The sequence below is a fragment of the Motacilla alba genome, chromosome 4 (assembly GCF_015832195.1).
Source record: "Motacilla alba alba isolate MOTALB_02 chromosome 4, Motacilla_alba_V1.0_pri, whole genome shotgun sequence".
Classification (NCBI taxonomy): Eukaryota; Metazoa; Chordata; class Aves; order Passeriformes; family Motacillidae; genus Motacilla; species Motacilla alba.
In genome coordinates this window covers 48,847,889-48,871,258 of record NC_052019.1, presented here as the reverse complement: position 1 = coordinate 48,871,258, position 23,370 = coordinate 48,847,889, and the positions used below count along the sequence as shown (strand labels likewise).

At 38.6% G+C, this 23,370-nt stretch overlaps 1 protein-coding gene across 2 annotated transcripts in view; it reads right to left on the bottom strand.

Annotated features, from left to right (window-relative positions):
- PPP3CA (protein phosphatase 3 catalytic subunit alpha) overlaps window positions 1–23,370 on the bottom strand; it is a 171,458-nt gene that overhangs the window by 15,520 nt on the left and 132,568 nt on the right. For both annotated transcript variants that reach the window (XM_038136261.1, XM_038136262.1), the window contains exons 6-10: window positions 23,031–23,170; window positions 16,436–16,513; window positions 14,570–14,664; window positions 6,351–6,476; window positions 3,619–3,693 (exon numbers count right to left, since the gene is read on the bottom strand). In XM_038136261.1, the coding sequence (XP_037992189.1) occupies window positions 3,619–3,693; window positions 6,351–6,476; window positions 14,570–14,664; window positions 16,436–16,513; window positions 23,031–23,170 (514 nt within the window). The remainder of the gene's footprint in view (window positions 1–3,618; window positions 3,694–6,350; window positions 6,477–14,569; window positions 14,665–16,435; window positions 16,514–23,030; window positions 23,171–23,370) is intronic.

The window sequence follows — 23,370 nt, the reverse complement described above, 5'->3', positions numbered from 1 at the left end:
AAGGTAATAAAAAAAAAAAAATTGTAGATAATTTAGGAGTGTCTTCATGCCAAATCATGGTAAGGATGCATACAAAGCAAGCAGTGCATTTGTGTCAAATTTTTTATTGCATTATTGTATCCTTTTAATTAGCAGTTTAGTTTATTCAATCAAATGCATGAGGCCAGAAATGTTGCTAATTAAAACAAAACAGAACACTGAGTGTATGCCTGCTAGGTAGAGGTATTTGCAGCTCCTGTTGCTAAGTGATATGTTTGATGCACAAACATACAGCACATGAACTAACATTTGCCCAAGACATTTTTTTCTGGATCAGATTATATTGCAAACACCACAGCAAACAGGAAAGAGAAAGTACAGCAAGAGGAAACTATCAGAGATAAGGAAACTTGACCTATCATGTTCTCTCATTTTTAAAGTGAGGGAAACCAAAAGGCCAATACAGGCCAGCAGGGACATATGGGATAAAGGGCAGTACGATATTTAGGCTTTTTTCACAGTAAGCTTACACAGAAACTGCCTACAACAAATTGATCAGATCCCCATGATGTGTTTCCTTAGGGGGGGGAAAAACAGTGAGGGGGCAGAGGAAAAAAAAGGAACACATGCTGTTGAGCATCCTGCTCATGGCTAGATGCAACATACATGAGTCAGAACTAAAAATAATAATAAATAAAAAAGGGCTCACAAGAACACCATGCAGTGAAGTCAGGCAATACTGACGGGGCTTTGTTTTGAAGGAAGGAATGAGAGGGGAAGACAGAAGGCAAGAAAACGTAAAAGAAGGGAATGAATGATCAGCGCAAACCATAGTGATGGACCATTCTCACTACATGTGGGAACCCGGGTCAGGGCATGTTCAAACTGCAAGGAGAGAAAGGAAATCAGCAGCGAGCCCTGAACACTATTGATGATCTAAAAACAGCCATGATTTTTAAGAATCATTCCATAAAACAAAATGCATCTGCTGTTGCAGATATCAGGCATTTCCCTCTATGGGAAATACTGCTAAAAAAAAATCAGCCGGTAAACAGGACTAGTCCTCCAAGGAAGCTGGACAGAAATTACTGAGGAAGAACAGTGGAAATATTGAGCCACTACAAGACTGTCAGAAGACAGTCCTTACAGAAACAGTTTTGACTAAGCTGGTAATCATTCTGGTCTGTTTCACTGAGAACACAAATGAAACACATCTTGTACTTCTCTTCCCCAAAAGGCAAGGCTTTTTTTTTAAAGAAAAAAAAAAATTAAAAAAAAAGAAGAGGGAACTCAACTTGAGAGCAAGAGAATTTTTGTTTGCTGTACAAATAAGAAATCAAAACCCACTAAGAAATCATTACAGATATCAGCTTCTATTGAAATTTAAATCGACCTCAAATTTACTTCTATGTCAGAATCTTTCAGTCTCTTCCATGTGCATGATCCCCATGAGCCTAAAATGTCCAATGGGCTGTAGGTAAAAGTGTGAGCCCACAGCAAGCTGCAGCACCAGTGCCACAGAGCCCATTTTACAGCTCCAAGGGGACCGATTACCTGGGAAAGCAGACATGAACATATGCCAGCTCTGGTTTTTAGCTACACATGCTAAAGACAACTACATTTCTAGTATCTTCCTTACCATAGTGTTTTACACAGAGAAATCATTCATACAACAAGACCTGAGAGCAGATTTAGGTAACTGTATTAGTGGTACAGCAGCAGGAATGGTTTAGTTATTCCTCAGCTGGAAACTTTACTGCTGTTAGATATTGTTACACAGCACACACACATGCGAGCCCAGAGCATTCCAGCCCTCTCCCTGCTCAGACACCTGCAATGCTGCAAACTCCAAGTGTGGAGCAGTGCCATGGCAAAACTCCCAGGGAGGTGGGATGGGGGTTCACTCGCCTCTCAGAAAAAACACAGAAGACCTCCTACAGCTGCAGAGGGCTGCTGTTCAAGACCCCTAATACCTCCCTATTTCTGATTCTGCTTTTGAAAACATGCTCCTGAACTGTAACCTGGGGATGGGAATGATGACACTCCAAAGTTTTAGAAAAAGAGTACAGGCATTGGCCTGTCTATGCCCAATGAAAGATTACAGTACAACTTTAAAAGGAAGTATTAGGCCAAGGCTGAATTAATTTAGAAATCTTTCCCACAAAGTCTTTGCTTTGGCATTGCAATCAGTGGGATTTCAGCCTGTGCTTAAGAGCTTTCTTGAGCCAAGGATTTTAAGCACATGGTTTGTTGCTACTGTATTTAACTTGACATAGTTTTTATTCATCGTATGCCTCCACACAATTTCACACGCTACTTTAATTACACAGTAGTGTCTTATTTAAATTTCATGAGGAAAAAAAAATGGGCACAATATTCCAACAGGTGTTTTCTTCTCTTCACTGATTACCAGTTTCAATAATTCAGTCTTTGTCCCAAGTCCTGCAAGATAATTGTTCATGTCCACAATCTGTGGCCGATGCAGAACAGGGAATTCTATCTGGTTTTTCAGAATAAAATCAAAGTACTATCATCTATACCAGTCTTCTCCATCACAAAGGAAATGTTTTGCAAAACCTGTGATCTAGCTTCCTGTTCCAAAGATTAAAAATAAATACTTTAAAAGAGAATCTTAATTATTAATTACAACTTCATTAAATATTTGTCTTACTTGAAAGTTCTCCATTCTCCTAGTTCGTTCATTCTGCCTAAAACATCCTGAGAAAATTCAGTAGCGTTAGATTTTTCCAGGTTCTTCTTCTTAAAAATTATTTCTGAGTATTTCTGTCCTTGTCATGTATTACTTTTGTTGGATAGATTGTCTATGATTATTTTTCATAGATTTTTTTTAAAACATTGAGAGCATTCAGAGCAAGAACGTCAGCGATACACGGGATTTTTTCAGCTTTTCTCAATTGAGAAGGGACATTTTAGACAGCTGCTATTGATTCTTGCAGAGCCTAGCAGAAAATTATGTCTAAGAAAATAAACTGACTTTTAAGAATCTACAAGTTTCAAGATATAAAGTACCATTTACAGTCAAACCAACAGGTACAAGGCAATTAATCATCATATAAACTTCAACCCAAAGGATAACAGAACTGACCATTTTTTCTCTTGGCAGAAATGTCACGTTAAAACATTTTCTATCTGTGTTTATAAGCTTATTTTTAATGATTCTATTGCTCTTGAAAGCCTTTTAGACACCCAAGTGCATCAAAAGAAGTGACTAAAGAAATACCTCAAGTGCAAGTCTTCCAAAGTCGCAGTACCAACATTTTGGGAAGGAGCTCTGCAGGAAGCATATTTCATTGACATAATGAAACTCACTATGAGAATACCTGTGATCTTTTGCATGAGATTATCTGACCCCTTCATGACAATATAATCCAGATTTTCGTGGAGGGAAATGCAGGTTTTTTAACCAGAAGGATGAGATAAAGAAATGGTTTAGAACAGGGCAGAGCCATTAATTCTTTCTGAAGCATAATGGAAGCAAATCCATTGGAGTGTAGCACAACAGTTGCTTTTAGTGGCATAGAACTCAACTGGGACTCAGAAAATTATTTCACGGTTAGTAAATAAACTTTTAAAGCAATTCCAAGACAAACAATCTCAACCAAGGGTAGAGGCTCTTACCATCAAATCCATCTTCCTCTGTTCCCAGTTCATCATCTGAGCAGATGTTCAGCACGTTTACCAGCATCTCTGTCACTAAAATGGAAAACAAGTGCAAAATGTTGATATTAAGCTTCCCTGGTCTGTCAGAGAGCCAACTCCAGCTGTAGTAGTGTGAATAAAAATTCAGCACAATAACAGCACCCACTTTTTAAACAACAGGACCTGTAGTATGAGAAGTTGAAAGTGTCCTTTGTAGCTAATAAAAAGTACAAGTTTCCGCAAATATTTTTCCAAATACAATGAACACAACAAATAGACTTAAAAAAAATCTGCTAATGATCTCTCTTTTTGCAACTGTCAGTGATGTAGGTAACATTTGTTTTCTCCCCCTCAACACATTTTTTTGTTTTCACTCAATTTGGATAACAAAGTGACCCCTCTCCTCCTGCTCCTAAACTGCAATAGGACTTGATTTCCCTGCCCAGCAAATGGGAACAACATTCCAGTGGAAAGAGGCGCAACAAGAGGGATCATAGAGGATTTTTTTTATTTATCCAGGTTTTGGACACTACTTCAAGTTCAACGAAACATTAACCTTTGTACAATGTCCTTGGTGTCTCTTGAATTCAAGGGACAAACAGAAATAGACCAGACAGTGTACATTCCTTAGAAGTGGAACTATTCTATGTTGAACAGATACATCATTATTGGAAAATTTAGACCATATTCAGCTTGCTTACTTTGAAACTTGGGCATGAAAGGGTCAGCCACAGGCTGTCCCTACCTTAGTCTCATTTCTTTCCAGAGAGATAACTGTGAGACACTAACCAGAGAGCATACAGAGTAAGAACAGTGAAAAAAACAACCCCAGCTAAAATGAAAATCAAGAAAATGCAACTTAGAGAACAAAAAGGCCAAAGTTATGATGTAAAACGTGAAGCAATTAGCAGATTAAGAAAAACTTCACTACAGCTACATGTAGTAAGCAACATTAAAAGTGTTACCAGCCTTGTCTAGCCTTGTACTAGGCTACACAAGTTGAAACTTTAAATTTTTTAGTCAAGCAGTTATTAAAATCCTCTTCTGTAACTACTATGAAGGCTTGGAAAATTAAAAGGGTGGGACAAAGCTAGATTTTTTCCTACTTTAGTGAAGGATTTAATATTTTCCTCTGACAGTGTTAGTGGAAAGACTTTCCACATTAACAACAACCAGTGAAGCTAACAGCTTCCTACCTTGGTTGGCCTTTGAGGGAAAAAAAATCTACATTAAGAAAAAAGGAAATAAATAACAAGTTGTGTAGAACACCAACTCTTACATCCTTGAATATCGCTTTGCATAGAAAGGAAAATACTGATTTCACTTCTTTGGGCTCTAAAATTTCCAAGAAATTGGTAAGTGTGACCACTGGAAGAAATGAAGGAGGAAAAAACAGCCCCAAGACGTAAGAAGAATGAGGAACACCACGCTGTCAGAACCTCAGCAATACTGACTATGCATCCTGCAGCCCCACCTGAGCAGGCTGCTGATGGGAAGCCTCTGAAAAGTGACCTTACAGAACACCTTACAGGACTGCAATATGTGTGGAGAACATGCCCAACCTAAAAACAGCCTGGCTGAGTTTACGGCCAAAAAAAATGAAAGCGTTTTATCTGCTTCACAAGAGGCGGCAACACGCATCACTGAGGATTATGTAATGTCTCCATTAGTGCAAGCAGCTGCCTATTCTTTGTTAATCCCTGTTTCATTGTCTATCTGCTTTGTCCACAGAGACCTCAGGTGTCTCACCAGCAGCTTTCCTCAAACAAAAGAGTAGCTCAAAACAAAGCTGGTCATGACTGCAGGTATGAGACACAGCTGGCTGTATTTCCAGTTGCCTATTAAGAGAGAACTGTTATTCCAAGCAGCTTTTAAGAGTTTATTAGAGTTTTCTGGCAGTAATTGCTGTTGCAGCAATACTCTATAATGGATGGATCAAAGCAAGCTTCATTTTGGGCACTGAATAAATGACTTGGGGTTTAGGCAGTTTGTATTTTGTATTAATTTAATACGCTAGACCAAAGTGTCTTCATGCCTTTTGTGCGCTTGCCATTCACAGCATGAAGCTGCATTTAGGCAACATCAAGAGCATCAGGTTTCAATAAAATATAATTTGTGTTCTTTAGACTCTTCTTGCCAGCAATGAGGCACAACATGTCCTGTGCAGAGAAGGGGCTGAGGAGCAAGTTTTTCTTCCTACTGGCATCCTCTACTCTTTCCAGCAACAGTTAGTCAGACTGGCTCTTAATATCACCAGCTCTGTGTTTGCTGATGAAAAAGCAACCCACCACGTAATGTGAGTAAAGATGTAACCCCATGTAGTGAAGTCTGTTGAGACATCCATTCTGCAGTAAGTGATATCACAGTATAACAGTATAGGGGATGTTCAAGAGCTTATAAGAGAAAAACAAATCAGAATTTTGTTTAGTGAATGCACCTCTGGCCTGCAATGCCATAAAATCTATTTCTGCAGCAGAAAGATAAAGGCGTCATCACCTGGAAAGAGTGGAAATTATAAAAAAAATATGAGAAGTGTGATTAACCACTGGTAATTGCTTGCTCCTCGGAGCCCCATTTCTACAACTTTGTCTTCAAAAACAGGACACCCGTCTTCAAATTATTCTTGTCCTTTAAAATAAATGAGGCCACATGCACAGTGACTAAGAACCCATTTTGCAGCCTTTGTGAACAGAACTGATTTACATACATACCCTTCTCACCAACAAACGGCAAGGACCAGGTAAACACATCCATGAAGTTTGGAAGCCAGTACGGATGAGGGGAGCAGTTGAACTGCCTGATATTCATAACATTGTTCTCATATTTCAATACTGCAGCTGGAAGGTAGAAAGAAAAGAAATTGAAGAGACATCAGCCATGTGTGTAACTGGCTAACCAGACCAGGAACTTGGACAGGATGCACAGCTCACAGAGCTGCTCACCAGCTTCCACCCACTTGATCCAGTGGCACCACCTGAATGCTAGTTATAGTAGGATAAAGCCTCACTGAAGTGGAAAGCTGTTTTCAGTCTGAAAGCAGTGTCAACAGCTTTCCCTGCCACTAAGACAGGCTGGTAATGAAATAATATCTCTGAGTAGTCAAGAACGTGAGCTCTAGGATCTGCCACCAGTGAGGAATGAAGCAGAGTATTCAAAGCCCCCCATTTCACAGTTATCTGAGCTCCACACAACCATGCTTTGGAGATAACAGAAAAAAGCATTTATGACTCAGAATCTGAACACTGCTCTTCTGATGGACATTTTCAACATATTTCATTCACAGTATTGTACCTGAGATGACACTTGCTTCTCACATTATACAAACTCTAAGCACGCCAAAATGTGCTCCCTATAATATGAATCAATACTAATACAATTTGTCTTGCACCATTTAACATTCTCATCATTCTTATCAACACGCAAACACACAGACTATGTCTGTTCACAGGCAGAAATATCGGTATTTATGCCACACCCACTTTTTAAAGCACTGCACCAAGTTCAGTGTTAACTTTTGTTAATGGCCTTCAGGCTCATATCTGAAATGGTAATCCAAAAAGGTAATTTTGAGATTATCACCAAAGTGACTTAAATACATGAAATTCTTTAAACAATGCAGTTACAGGAGACTGCATGCAGGATATTTAATCAACACAAGGAACAAAAACAGTCAACATAAGGTGTGTCATACTATGCTTTCCCCTCTCCTCCAGCCTTCCCACTTCTGTCTCCCCAGGGAGGAATGTAGTTCCAGGGACTGGTTATCACTTAACAGCCAGCAATAAAGTTGCACAGCTGCAATGTGAGACAGCATTGTGGGAAATGCAGTGTTGGCTGAAGGGGCTGAACAATTCCTTCTGATTATTTCTCCCTTTGCTGATTATTTCTTTGACCGTGTGTCAATCAGAGAAGAAACCTTTTTTTTCATGCACTAGGCTGTTGCTTCACAAATATTTAATAGGATGTTAAACGTCTTCCATTTCGTGGTTAATGACAGAGTCCAGAGTGACCTGGGAGTTTCTGAAACATACTCACTGACAGACACAGAAAACAGCAATAACGTGAACTTTTGCCAGGCAGACACCCTCCATTTAAATAAACCACATCTGACTCTTGCTCATTCCAGTCTGACAACTGGCAGTCAATTGGCTGCCCAGCAGAAGAAAAAAATGGTTTAATACTGCTATTAGCAAAAATGAGAAAACTACTGTCAATGCTCTGAATATTTCCAACAGATTTTGGCTGAAATCACATGCAGCAGATCGAAATTCATTCTTCTTCTATTACTGTGACACAATTGCATAATAAAAATAAATAGTTTGTGGCTTTACAGAAAAAAATTAGTCAAAACCACACAAAAAGGACCACTTAGTGGTTGTAAAGATTCATTTAGAAGGACTAAAACTTCAAATTCATCATCTTAGTGAGCTGAGGTAGTTCCCCTTCCCACTACTTCTTCAATTTTTCTATTAAGTCTACTTCTAAATTCTGTAAAATATGAATAAAGAAATCATTTTTACAGGAATTTTTTAAAACTGGCTTCTGAAAAAGCCTGAACCCCATTCAAAACAGTTGCAAAACATAAACGTAAATAAAAATGGCTTTAGTTGGGTTGTTTCCTTTGAAAGGAAGATAATTTAAGATTACTGTAACACAAATATTCTCATAACACTTTATTATATACCTGAGTAACTTCCAAAGTAAAGTTCTCATAATAGTATTTAAAAAAATTCTCCCCTCTAAATGACTTGTACCTCTTCTCAACAAATTACTTCAAAATAGCTTTACACACTAAAGCAGGGTAATAACAGAGAAGCCTTGGAAAATAACCCTTCTCTTAAAAGAATAAAATAAAATAGGGTAGTTACCAGGATCACAAATACTTCTTGGCATTTTCAATTAAACATCTGTAATTTACAAGTACAACACACACACAATATTTTTATTATGTAAGTAATGAAGATTATATTTAACATGCAAATCAGCTCTTGTTACGAATGTACAGTTCTGACTACTACTACTTAGTAGTCAGAAGAGGAAAACTTCACCTGGATCAAGTAGAAAATGCTTCTCAGATAACTGCAGGAGTTTCTCTGAGCTTATCTGCCTCTGCGGTTTCTTTTGGTCATAGCTTTCTTTTCCCCCTCTGTTGGCTCAGAAAAGACTGGGGGTTTCCCCTCTGCTTCACTCCTTAGTCCACGTTAGCTCGATGCCTAAGAAGCTACAGGAGAACCAGCAGCCATGAAAGAGCACACAGCTTTTGAAGGTTACAAGAGTGGAGGTCACACAGTCACTGATGGAGAAGACAGAAGTGGGATGGGCTCCTTTGGTTATGAAATTTGTAAGAGAGAGAGGAAAACCTGACTCTAGCCAACATTTGCTTATTATTCCAGGCTGCAACCTCAATACTTTTCTTTCCAAACACATACTCAGACAGATGCTAGCAGACCAAGCCACCAGCCATTATCATGTATAATCTCCAACCAGAGCAAGATTCTTATTTCATTATTCTTAACAGATGCACACATTTTAACCTAATTTTGGTGCTTGCTGTTGTAAAGAAGTTTTAAAAGCTAATGTTTTGTAAAGTGAAGATGTGCAGATAGCCCAAATGACATTACGCTTCTTTCCGATGCTGGTAAACTGAGATATTGGATGCTGAAATCACATCAGAGTGAAATGAAACACTAATGCAGCAGGCAAAGGGCATTTGTACCGTTTAGCTGGAAGCATCACAGCTACCCTAAGGCTGGGAATATGGGTGTTGAAAACTGTGCAGGTAAGAAACCTCCTTCCTTTGGCTACAAATGGGGACAGCCCTTCTAGTGCTAGTGCTGCACCTCCTTGGTCTCCCTCAGTTAAAGATGAGCCTGGAACAACTGTGTCACACCTGTCAGATCTGAATGGATGTCTCAGACCCTCTGGCATCTCAAATAGGGCTTTAAAAGATTATACATTTGGAGGTAGGTTAAGGCCTGAAGCCACGTGAACAACATTAAACTGTGTGACAGATAGCTCAGAATTTCTCAAAGACATTACATATCCTGCTTCATGATCTGCCGAATAATTTTTCGGGGTAAATGAATTAATAGCATTTCCATCAGAAAAACACAATCAGAGGAAAAAATGAGCTTGGTAGAAATACTAGCCCAGAATATTTTTAGATGAACAACCTAAAAATATTTTTAGCAAACAATTCGACTAATTTTCTTGTAATTTTCTATCAGAAAGCTCATCCTGCATTTAGAAAATGAATCAGTGAAAAGTCCCTCAAATTCTTCACACCTAAGAAAGAATTTCAATTTCTGATTTAATGCCAAATGAACTTCAGCATTAATTGTGCAACTGGGAACAATGCCTTCTCAAGAAGAGTTGCTAAGTAACCACAGCATTTTCTGCCCAAGTCAGGTCAGGTATAAGGGTTAGTAAAATGAGTTTAAATATTATCAAAGGACAAAAATTATTTACTATACAAGGCAACGGCCTAAATAATCCAGTACAGAAGTGAAGATAATTGTAGGTGGAAATAGCTTTCCTTATAAAATTTTAAAGATTTTTATTTTACATGTGAAACTGCATCTTGCAAAGAAACAGCAGAGCAACATTCAAGATTTAATCAACAGACTGCAAAAATCACTTCTGGCAAACTTCTCTGCATCAGCAACGAGATGGCCTAGATACCCTGACAACTCTTCTTTAAAAGATTTTGTTTCCGTGACAAGAACTCATCACAGCTGCAGAGATAAGGCATTAAAGAAAACTGATAAGGCAAACAGAGGTTACATCTCTCTTCTTCCCCTCAAAGTGCTAATATTTCTCACAGATCATCCTTGTCTTCCAGGTACACTACTCTGTCTTTTTCTGGGTGAAAAGAATTTTCCTATTAGATCCACGTGGATCAGGTACACTTCCAAATGGTATACTTCATGCTGACATATAACGTATGATACATTAACAGGCATACAGATTTACAGATGGTTTTCATTTTTCTATTATCCCAAACTCCCCTGCATACTGACTCCCTTTTCCTGCTTTTCCTTTTGGAAACAACGCATGTATGTTGCAGCACGTTGGAAGAAACTTCATGCTGGGGATTTCTTCAATAACTTCGGATTCTCTGGTGGTTCTCTCTCCACTACAAAACCTAATATTTTTTAAAGTGTTCAAAAGATAATAGTCTGTATTTAAACAGCAAGTTAAAATTGCTCACTCAGCCAAAAAGCACACACTTACTGAAGTGACAGCCAGACACGAAAATGCCAGTATTACCAGTGTTTTACAAGTAACTTTTCTACCTCTATAGAACTTCTGTAGAATCTTTCACTTGATTTTCATTTTTTAAAATTTTTTGGGCAGGTGTGCATAAACAGCATTACAGCAAACCCTAATTAAGGCATTAAGAAATACTGGATGCAGGAATGAAAGTTTAGACACAATACAAGGCCAGATCATATCACAAGGTAATTTTTGTCACCCTCTTATTCTGTTGCTACTGAAAATTTCTCATAGCTATAGGCACCCTGGAGCCCAGGGGCAAATCTGTACTTACACAACTTTCTCTGAGTTTCTTGATCAGCACAGATGATCTCTGAGGCCCTGAAGTCACTGGTAACTACCATAAATCAATTAACATTTATCTTCTTGCATAAGCTTTCTCTCCAGAAGCGGCAGTCTTAGAAGAATCACCAATGCACTGGTATTTCTTGTAAGGAGCACTAATAACAATCTTTGAGTATCTTTATCTCTATGCCTTTCAATAAAATAAAGAAGAAATGTTTGAGAAGGCTATGAAGATACTGAACAGTAGCTCAGAAGTTGCCAAAAACCATATAAAAATTCCCTCCCTTGGCCAATGCTTTCCATTATAATGAATATGGAAGGAATTAATAATTACCCCCAGTAATGGGGTAGGATAATAATGGAAAAAGGAGGACACGAGGCTCCCAATATCGAGGCAGTTTCTGAGTCTCTGAATCACCCTCTGAAAGCATCTCTCTGTCTCTCCCTTAACTACAGAGGGAAGCCCTGACAGGAGCCTCCCAATTGCAAAAACCTCCCACTGGCATCCGAAGCTCTGTGTGTGTGGCCTGGGGCTGTGACAGAAGCTGCAGCCACATGTGCATGAGTGACACACACAGCCTGCACGAGGCCACAGCCAGCAACCAAAGGGATACAGAAAACTCCCTTTGGTGCCAGAACCCAGCACAGCCAGAGGAGGTTCCAATGGTGGGTCAGCACTGTGAGGCAGCCCATGCAGAGGTTCCACGGCAGCATTATTAACAGCAGATTTGCTGAACACAGGTTTGTTTGGGTAGCTTATCTTCAGCCACTCCTGTCAAACCTTCTTTTGCACTGATATCCTTGCCTCCCTACTGCTCTTTGAGGACATATCTGATCCCAGATCTGATCCCATGGCTGCTCTCCAGCAGGGACTGAAGGGGCCCCTGGATAAAGCTGTCAAACAGATCTACGCCTGAAGTGCTTTGAAGAAGCTCAAGAAACTACATCTGCTTTAATGGGTGTGAGAACTATCAACCTGGGGGAGAAAATGGGCATTCTTAACCTCTTGCAGCTTTTAAAAAAATGTATTTATCCTAAACAATACTGCATTTAAAAATGACCCATTTAATGTCAGTGGGAGCTGAAGCCTCTCAGGAATTTATTCAGGGTGACTGTTGGCTGACAACCAGAGGAAGACTGAGAATGCATACTAGACAGGAAGGTGCTTACTAGTAGGAGAATAACTCCTTTTCAAGGACTGACAGTAACCAAACCTCCAGATGACCTGTAAAAATCAATCAGGTTCTGCACCAGTGCATGATGAGTCAGCTAGAGCAACTGCCCTGACAACACCTCTGGATGGAAATACCTTCCTTTTTCTCCTGAAATCAGTTAGAAACTGTACTCTCAGTAAATTCATTTGCTGCAAACCAAGGAAGCCAACAAGTAGCCATGTTTTGGACTCATTCATTATGATAGTGGGTTTTTTCCTTGAAGAGGGAAGCAAGCACCCAGAGACTATCCAGATAAAGATGTATGAGCAATGCAGCATGATAAACTATGCATGATATACTTTAAATGCCAAGAGCCAGCGCAATCAGTCACATGAAATAATGTGTCAAAACTTCTAATGAGAGAAAAGGAGGCAGATAATCTCAATGGAGTTCCATTACAAAGCTGCTAAAGGTCAGCCTCTGAATTCACATGAAGTTATATATTAAGGAGAGGCACATGGGTGCTGATGTGGCATCAGTGCTGATTTGCCTGAGCTCACTCGGAGCAGGTATTGCTGGCAGTGCACACCAACTCCAGCTGTGGCCACAGGTAACCCCTCAGCAAATGGTGCACAGCTTTCCATCAAAATAGGCTTTCCATCACATGTAAGACCTGCCTGCCACAGTGGAGCATCCTGGAACAAGGGAAATGATGCTCTCTTTGGAAATGGAGATAACAGAGAGGCACTTCTCTTTACCACCCAAACTCTGTGGTTTCAAATTCAAGGTTTTGAACATTGTGAATCATTGCTTTCCTTTTAACATTTGCCTTCAAGACAAAGTTTCACATAATTCACCCGCTGCCTTCATTGCACAGAACTGCTCCCATGCCTAAGAAACAAAAGGTGAACACTTTCTACCACATTCCTTCTACAGACTTGTGATTGCTCAGCCTTTGACCCAAAGCAGCCAACCAGGAGAGTAAACACCAATAGCAACGATCCTACCAAGAAAATGAACACATTCCTTACTTCATCCTGCATTTGTTAGGTTGCTAGCAGAGCCCCTACATCATTAACTTTCACGAAAGTAGCTACCGACAGTTCTGCTTGTATGGTTTTGCAGAATAACATATTAATTTTTCCACAAGTTAACAGGCATATTGAAAAATCTGAGGTGTACAAACCCCATTATCCAGCAGTGAAATGCTTCCTTCCCTTGCATACAGTTCATGGCATAAAAGCTTTTATATTATAAATTTTATAACGTGAAACAATGCCTGAAGAAAGCTTTCTTTTGCAAGTTTGCTTCCTCTGCAAACAAGCGTCCAGATTAAAAATATCCCTTTGCAAGAGAAACTGATCCCTTTGCAAGGGAGCAACTTTCAAGAATATAACTGAGGAAGAATTATTTTACTTTGTTCATAGAGAAACACAAATAATTTTATCATTATGGGGACTAGGAGAAAGTAAACAGTACTGGTCATTTCAAGATATAGGAAGACAGGTTTATTAGAAAACTCTACTTTTAGAAATATGATTCTTTTTTCCAGTTCATTAGAGATTTCCAGGAATGCAATAAATGAATAAATTCAAAGAAGCTGCAAAAACTTGTATTCAGTGGAGCCTTTTACAGTGACCACCGACTCTTATTTCTGTAGTAACCTTTTAATTTTTTTGGCTATTTATATTTAATTTTCTACATTTTAGTAGTCAAGGATTAAAACCCCCATAATGTAAAGGAACTCAGACATCCATCTCATGCTTTATCCACTCATAATCTGTCAAAGTTTAACTGGCTAGACAGTTTGCACATACAAACTCCAATAATTTTATTGGAAAGAAACAAGGAACAGATAATTAATTATAAGCAACACGAGGTTTTAAACATCTCACCCAGAGCATTTCTTAATGTACTTCTTCATTAATAGAGCTGCGATAAGTTTTGCTTCCCGTGTAACATTTACTTAATAACTTGCAGTCAAAATACAGAAATATCCTAAGGCATATTAAAATACACAGATATGTTCAGAGGCATACATCTGCCTGTAATGAATTTAATTAGGTTTGTATTATATAATAAGTGGAATGGGCAAGAAATAATAAAAGAGGAAGAAAATGGGCATGAACCGATAAATACAGGAATGAAAAGACACCAACATATTCGAGTAAACAGAAGTACAGTCTACTGTACCTTAACAGGAATTAAATTCTTACCTTTGTTATTGTATACATCTAGATAGTTTGGTGCTGAAAAAATTGTGATTAGCGAAGGGAAGCCTGTTGTTTGGCTTTTCCTGTACATACGATACCTAAGAAAGAGAAGATGCTAATTACTACAAGTGTTCAATGTGCATTTGTCACTGACCCCATACAGTGCAAAAAATGCCTAGTACATTAGGGCTCTGGCTGCTAACACATGCCAAGACTGAAAAACACGCACATGAGCTATTTAAAAGACACAGGAGAGAAGTATTTCCTGCAGACTTTCTCATTATAAACATTTGACACGACCAGGGATCCATGCTTGAAAGTGGTGTCTCTGAAATTCAGTGAGCCAGAGGTGGGTTTTATTGTGAATTTGCTCAGTGCCCAGGACATGCCCAGACTTTCCCTCTGCAGGACTGTGGATGAAGCAAGCACTAGCAGGTGCCTTCAGAAGGGGAGTGGGCATCCTCCATCCTCCTGCTGCCTGCCTTCTCCAGGCATGGAAGCCATGGAAGGGGTGAGAAGGGAAGGGAAATGGGGCATCTGATACTTTCAGTGCTGTGTCTAATCTTATCCACTCTATCAGCCAGTTTATTAATGTCTGCATGTTTTCATTACCTAACCTTAATGCCGCATGAAAAATTGGACCAACAAACAATCAATCAAGCACTAAACCTGCAAGTAACTGGAAAGAAAGCAACCAAACAGTACTTAGACACAAGTACACCAAACACTGCTCTTCAGTCCTCAGCTACAAGAAACCCAAGAATTTAGCAAATATTCACAAAAGTTGCACTGAAACTGTTGTACAGTTTTTAAATGCAATCTCTTCTACAAAATTTCAATTTTCACCCTTTATTGGAAAGCAATACAAGAAAAATGAAATTTCATTACCCTTGCATATTTCTTGCTAGGTATTTGTGGCATAGTAATAGCTTGCTTTTAATTGCATTACCATATGGAAGTCATGACAATTCAAACATTCAGAATAGCTTTTAACAGGCATAGTGAATATTGACCTTATTCCCACAATGCCACTAATTTATTTTTTATTGCTGTTCAAGTTGGGTAAAGTTTCTATCTCCAAACAAACATAATAATAATAAAAACAACAATAACAATAATAATAATAATTTAGGCATGATATGCGAAGCTATTTATTCAGATTCCAAACATTCATTAATATCTCACAAGTATGGTACACTTCAAATAGGAGGAATTTTTAAAGTAATTTTTTAAAGCAGCACAAAAAAATTCTGCCTTTATAATGACAGTAGTTTCATGGGGAACCATCAACACCACCTGATGCTTGACTTGGACTGTTTTTGCATTGAATGGCTTAGACTTCTTGAATTCATTAATGATACTCCTGCAGAAAAATTTATGTGCCTGTAGAGTTTTATAATTTTTTTTTAGTGAAGTATAAAACCAGTAGGCCCAAAAGTTTCACGTAGGTGACACAGTCCTAAAAGATGGCATTTCTGGCTTTTGTGAGCCTAATCAGTTCTCTGGTATCATGGCAATGAGTGTGCCAAAATACTCTAGCACATTTGCAAACCTTTTTCTGAAATGAATTTTTTTCTTTTCATGTCTGGCATCAAAAAAAATTTGGTCATTTTATATCAGTTAAAATCACTAAGGCTAAGTAAGCGGCATATATAAGGATTCATTAAACTCTGTAACTCACTAATACTAATGTAAAAGACATTGTAATGCCAGTGTGTATTTTTGTAGCATTAGTAAAAAGTGAGAGCTGTTGCAACCTACATATTCCAGTTCATTCTCACTCATCTGCTCTTCTTTTTGTGCTCTGTTTGAGAATGGTAGGCCATTATACATAATTGTTATTATTGCCCCCTCTCCACACATACTTACCCAGCATCCTGGGCTTCATGAGCTCGGAGTATGGATAACAAGTTATTGTGCTGTAGGAATTCACATACAGCAGGGTAACTGTTAGGAAAAAAAAATGTAATAGCACCTGTTATGGCATTATCAGAAGCAGCACAAAGAGCTCTAGCTTTCAAAACATGTATCATAAAACATGCATCATTCATGAAATTAGCTCCTGCTCTGCAGGCAGATTTCAGTAGAGACAACATCACCAGCAGTGTCTTTTTAAATCCCACCCCATAACTGCTTGGAAAGGAATGCTAGAAACTGCAATTCATTACATAACAATCAGCCAATGGCTTGTCAGAAAAAAAGGGTACTTTCTTTTATTAATCTAAGGTTTTATGTATTCTAAAAAAGCAAAATGTAATACAGCAGTTGCTTGTAACAGAAAACTTCCCCCACTGACTACTGTATGGAGTGGCTGCTTGCGGCCACCAGAAAATAATGTGGTTAAGTGCAAAGAGAGGGAAAGAGATAGAAAGAAGAAAGGCAAATCAATCTTCAAACTAGGGATGTTTATCTTCCCGAACTTTATCTCCTTGATAAACAAATTATCTTTCCCCTTAGCAACTTAAAATCCTGTGACTTTTAAAACCCCAAAAATGTGTTCACTGAATACATCTGTGCAAAACATCCTGAGCAAGATTAAAAAAAAAAATCCCAACTATACATTATACAAAAAGCTGCTATCCCAGGCATGGTTTCATGGTTTCACATCAAGAGCCCACTTGCAATCAGTAAACAGCCCCATCAGTTTCTAATTTCATGCATGAAAAAGATGAAAACTTACATTCCTCCCTCCCCCAATCTAATACACCATCTTCCTTTAGTTTATCCAAGAGAAATGATACTACTTGCTTCCAAACCTTCCTGAGTATTTCGAAGCTGAAATGTAATTTGCAGCTAGAAGCTACAAACCCAGTGGAACGCTGTATTGCTGTTTCTGGACTTGAGCCACCTAGCATGTATTCTCAGATGCAGGACTGGTATTTGGAATTGTCTAAAAAGATTGCCATTATAAAACAATTTCAATTCCCAAATTACGTGGGGTAACGTTTTGGCAACTGCAATGATCTCAAATGCTGACAGGCTGCCATTCAAACCACTGGCAAATGAGAACTGATTTGCATACATTTCTTTTCATAATTTATTGTGACTAAATGCAGACTTACGGTACATTTTGTTTAGAAATTTTTACATTAACTTCTGAAAACTGGGGTCTATCACGAAAATCTGATAGACAGTTGATTATGTTCATTATCAGTGCAGCTGCTCAAAATGGCTAGGCTATTACATTTTTTCCTCCATAGTATTCTTTTCATCCAGTGTTAAGTACTGCTTTTAAAGAAGACATAATGAAGTGGTAAAAAACCGCTCCTAAATAGATCTGATAGGTTCTTCTTTTCATTTCAAGTACAAAAGTGGTGGGTTTTTTTTATTGCTTAATTATCTTGTTCTTTGTAAATTTGTGGAAAATAAGAGTTCTACTAGCAGAATTTGGCTGATTCTACAGGGCCCACACCTACAAAGGCAGAGGTGTCACAGTGCTCCACGCAAATTTACAAAAAAAAAATCTCCCTGCCTTATTTTCTTACAAACGAATAGCATAGGACCTTTAATGTGCCAGCTGCCCTATTACCCACACCACCACAACCCATGAGCAGTCTATCAGGATGTTTTATTTTGAAAAAGGCAAAGCAACTTGCAGGCATTTTTCTTGAGCTTCTTGTTGAAGCAGAGGCTGGGGAGTAGCAAACTTTGCATCATTTGCAGCTATTACATATGCTATCCAGCATTTCCTTAGTATGTTTGCTTTAGATTAAACAATATTCCTTAACACAAAAATACATGTCCTAAAAAGCAGGTAAAAATAAGAAGTCCCACAAAAAGCCAATAAAACAGACATTACGGCAGAAATAATCAGAAACAAAATTCTACAGAAATTACTTCTGCTTGGAAATATTTTTACAAATATTTTTTTTTAAATGACTGACTTGCAATCAAATTCCCTACTAGTTTTTCAGAGTGCTACCCTTCCAGAAACACCCTCCTCCTTGCCCTGCTTTGCAGAGCCCAGACTGTAACTCAGATGAGCCAGAAATAAAGCAGTTGGCCAAGAGGGAAAACAAACAAACAGAAATCCCCCACGCAACAGGCTTTTCCAGAGCGACCCAGCCTCCTGCCTTCATGTGTCATGCTGAATCACGGAGGAGCGGTGACTCACAGAGAAAACAAAACACCCCTCTGCTAAGTTAGAGGGATGTTATTCCCCATGGAGTACGTGACTGTGATATTCCCTACTTGGGCATCTTCTTTCATTAACATGCCTCATGCATAGTTTACTAGTTCTGAGGTCTCTTTTGCATGGTATCTGATTACTTCTGGCAGTTTTAAAAGAGAAGCAATACTTTGCTAACATGAACCAAAATGGCAAATGTTTTCAAATTGTTTTTCCACCAATAACTAGGAAAAAACAGATGGAACTAACATAATTTTTTTTCATGTCCCTCATCATGCCATTGAAAGAGAGGCATAAGCACTTCTTTCAAAACATTCAAATTTAGTCCCAAAGCTTCTGTATCATTACATGCTCATATAAAATAGGTTTCCTGCAAAATCCATTGGCCTCACACTTGAGTCTCCAAAGGCAAATGCTTTGTTGCTGTCCTAAGCAACTCTCAGAACATCCCTTTCCACCAGCTTTTGCTTGCTCTTAGCTGCGCTGTCTGCAGAGCTGCACTGGGAAGTGGAACAGGGAACTGCATTAGAACAAATAAACACATCATTTTTTTGCAGAGTCGTTCTTTCAAAACTGGATGCTTTCCCAGGCCTGATGGAGCACACAAGCAATTCTACCAGTACATCTGGGCAGACAATGTGAGGGCAGCAAAAAGCTTCTGGTCTGGGAGAAAGAAGAGTAGAAAAGTGGGCAAAAGAACCTGTTTAAAATGCTATTACTAAAATATATATAAATATAAATATAAATATAAATATAAATATAAATATAAATATAAATATAAATATAAAATTCATACTACTGTGCCTCCCACCCTGAGCTGAAACACACTACAGTCTTCAAAAGCTTTCACCAGATATTTCTTTAATCTTTGCATGCTGACAAACTTGCATGTCAAGTGCACCAATGAAATCATGTGCTTGTAGGGCCAAAGTCATAACTCTATCCCGGGGTATCTGTAAGGTTGAACAATTTCACTGCTATCCAAGACTGGAAAAAGTTTCTTGAACACCTCCAGGGAAAGTGACTCCACCACCTCCCTGGGCAGTCATTCCAATGCCTGACCACCCCTTCAGTGAAGAATTTCTTCCTGGTGTCCAACCTGTTTCTTACAAAACGGCCTGAGAGTTACTGTACCACTAGCTTATGAAAGAAGTGCAAAGGGTCATTGGCAAGATCAGTATTTGCAAAGAGCAAATAAATATTTGTTAGAAAAATTCAAGGCAAGAACTAGATAATCTGGTAAACAGGAAAACTTTTTTACTGGCTGGATCAGCTGAAAAACTGTATGCCTGTGGGTCTAATATCACTCTGGGACAAATTAATTCCCTCTTCTTTATAATATATTCTGAACACAACATTATTTTAGGTATAGATGAAAGAAAAGCTTAACTCATAATAAAGGAACAATTTAAACAACCAGCATTCCATTAATTATTTCTACTTTTTCACAAAATTGCATCAAACATGACCATGACTACAAAGGACATACAATTTTAAACTTCACATAGGGAAAATGAAATCCCATCCCCATCACTTTTTGTTCTCTTTAAGGTGCAGAAACTTTAATGTATTTTTATTAATTCCTTATATTCCACAGTTAATGTTTCACTTCGGCACTGGGCTATTCTGACAATCCACAGTACACAATGCTGCTAGATGCTAAAGGTGTGCACTAAGTGCTGGCTCTGAGCACTTCTGAAAAATCAGACTCTTTATTCTGTATTTGTATTGGGAGATGTATATTTATTCTGTATTTGTATTGTAGAGATGTATTCTTTACATCTCTAAACGACAGGTTATGCCTATAGTTTCAAGATGTAAACTAGCCAAAGCAGTTTCAAGAACTCTTACATAAAGGGACATTTCTTGAAGAAATACTGGATCAGTTTGAAACTGAATAGGCTGTATGAGAGTGATCGTGTAAGAAATGCAGTGAGAAGCTTGTCAGACTACTTTAAGCTACAGTCTTTACATTTGCTCATAGAAATGGCCCAACATTTCAAAAATAGGTTTTGGCTGAATGCAGAGGATTCAGCCTTCTGAATTCTCCTTCTGAGATGGAAGGTCCAGTTCAGGCACTGTCAGAAAGGCACATTACTGTTACTTTCCTCACAGCACCTTCATATTAGGAAATAACTTTAAGTTAGAGCAAAGTAACTTGCAACTTGTCATAATAAAGAACATCTCTGATAACTGAAAGTCATTTATTACAGATATTTCCTGCAATTGATTAGGAGACCTTAATCAGCCAGAAATTCTTTCACTGATTCACAGGCATGACTGAAATCTTCCTGACCTTCATTCAAAATTCTCATTGCTACTTCTTAACTTGCCGTTCTGGAAATGACTGAAGAAACTTAAGAAATTTTATTCAGTGAAGAATAAACACAATCATTCTATTAACAGGCATCCTTGAAGGAGGACTGAGTAATTCAGTCCTTCCTTTACAAGCCAAGCTGCCTGCTCAGGGAAATTTGTTCCTTTACTCAGGAAGTAACTAGAAAATGCAAGGAAAATTAGACATTCCACAATGATGGATACCTTTTTTACCAGGTATTATCATTAGGCAAGTAATTAGTCATCTTCCAGGGCAACTAGGTACTCCTTTTAAAAGGAATGCTTGCCTTTATATAAACTCAGATAACATGATTCCAAGCTAGCCTTCTGACTGAATCATCAAGCAGTTATATGTCCCTGACACGACATGATAATTAGCTGTCTTCTGAATAGTTCCTTGTCTCCTGAAAATGCGCTTTTCTGAATCTGTGTCAGGACACAGACTAGGTCTGATACATTTTCTGAAGGAAACTGATATACATATTAAGGAAATTTTATGGCAACTGTATGGAGCAGACCTCTGAAAAAAACCCAACCTAAAATCTAGAACTTTTTCCAGTATATAAGCAGCTCTGTATTTAAGCACAAGCCATGTCTGCTAGGCTATTCATGAGGAGAAATCACCATTACTCCCTGTGTGTGCAGTACCTGGGAGTCACACTCCAGCATTTGCTGCTGCTGCTGCTGCTGAGAGGATAAGCAATGATTTTACTCCTCAGTCATAGTCCATTTCTGTATTGATCAATTCTTTGCAGCAGTGTGCCATCCCTTTCACGATGAGCCCAAACACATCCACTGAGCACCTCCCAGATGTCACGGACCCGAGCGCGGCTGCCGGACTTGCCCACGGGAGGCGGGTGCCAGCAGCCCGGGCTGCAGAGCCAGCTGCTCTGTTCTTCACTGGCCCCATGCTGCAGCAACGGGGCTCCGAGAGGGGAGCCAGAAATCTTATTTCTGAACATCCAACCATCTGCCTCCTTCCTGATAATGTTACCAGCAAGGAGGTTGATTCCAGCGGCTCTGTCACCTGGTTGCTGGTGGAAGCCATTGAATTACTTCTGACATGTTACTAAACAGCTACAGTCAGTGTTCAAGGTGAGATTTTCTAAGGCAAGCGAAAGAGCTGGATTCCTCCCTTCCTCTGAGTTTGCTGAGAAAACTTAGATTTGTGTGTAACTTAGCATGGGCTGAAGCAGAACTGTTTCACTTCGAAAAGTTCAACAACCTCTTAACATTTCAATAACATCTTCACATTTCTCCTGAACAAAAATGGATTTTTAAATTAATATTTCACTGACTACATTGTTCATTTTGCCATTTAACCTCTTCCCCTGCTAGTTTTGCTACTCTGGTGTCCTTGTATATTCTTAACTATCACAATAAAAAAAACAAAAGCCTAAATTCCTTAAAATCCCCACACTGTCAGAGGAATGGTACATGCATGTTTCTGCAGGAACGTTACAGGCACTTTTCTGCATTTCAGGTATTACTAAGTCCCATTTAGCAAATGCTCTTCAAATATTGAATTTTTAAAGAAGAATTACTTCCAAACAAAAAAAAAAAAAAAAAAATTGATCAAACTGAGAGGAAAAAAGTACCTCTGTGGGGGAAGTCACAATTTTATTTACCCTGCAGAACAATAAGTAATCAGTTCTTCAGTGCTGGCATCTTTCATTGGAAATTACATTTTTATTTTCAAACTAGAAATGAAGTTACGTAGCCCTTTTTAAAAGTGACACACTAATTCTCTAACTTACAAAAACAGAGGCAAAATACACAGGCTTTGGTGAATAAAATTAAGTAATTTAGAGTTTTCCCAGTGTGGCATAACAGAAGAGATTCGAATAAAGCAAGCATGAATTTTTCTGAAAACAAGGCTAGCCTGCAGAAAAAAAGGCCTAATTACCTAAGTAGTGCCACAAAGTTCAAGCAAACATTTATACTGCAAAACCAGAACCAGTTCACCAACAGAAATCTATTCAAAGTAATAATAATCACCTGTAGAAGTACGAGCACCCCCTGACTGTGTTGTGAGTAAAGTGTTCCTGAGTCTTCTCATTTCCAAAGTCCTCCAACGGGTCTGACCACAGGATGTCACACATAGGTCCATATGCAGGTGGTTCCTTGAATCGATCTAACTAAGAGAAATAGGAGACAAAGAAATACTAACTTCTTTCAACTATGTATCACAGAAACATGGAAGCAAAATTACTATTTTTCACTCCATAAGCAAGTGAACAAGAGACTCGTAGCAATCTGTGCTTCAGCTTTAAAGCAATGGAGTTTGAGCACCAGCAAAACACTCCTTGCAAACATTGATGGGGATAGAAGGAACAGA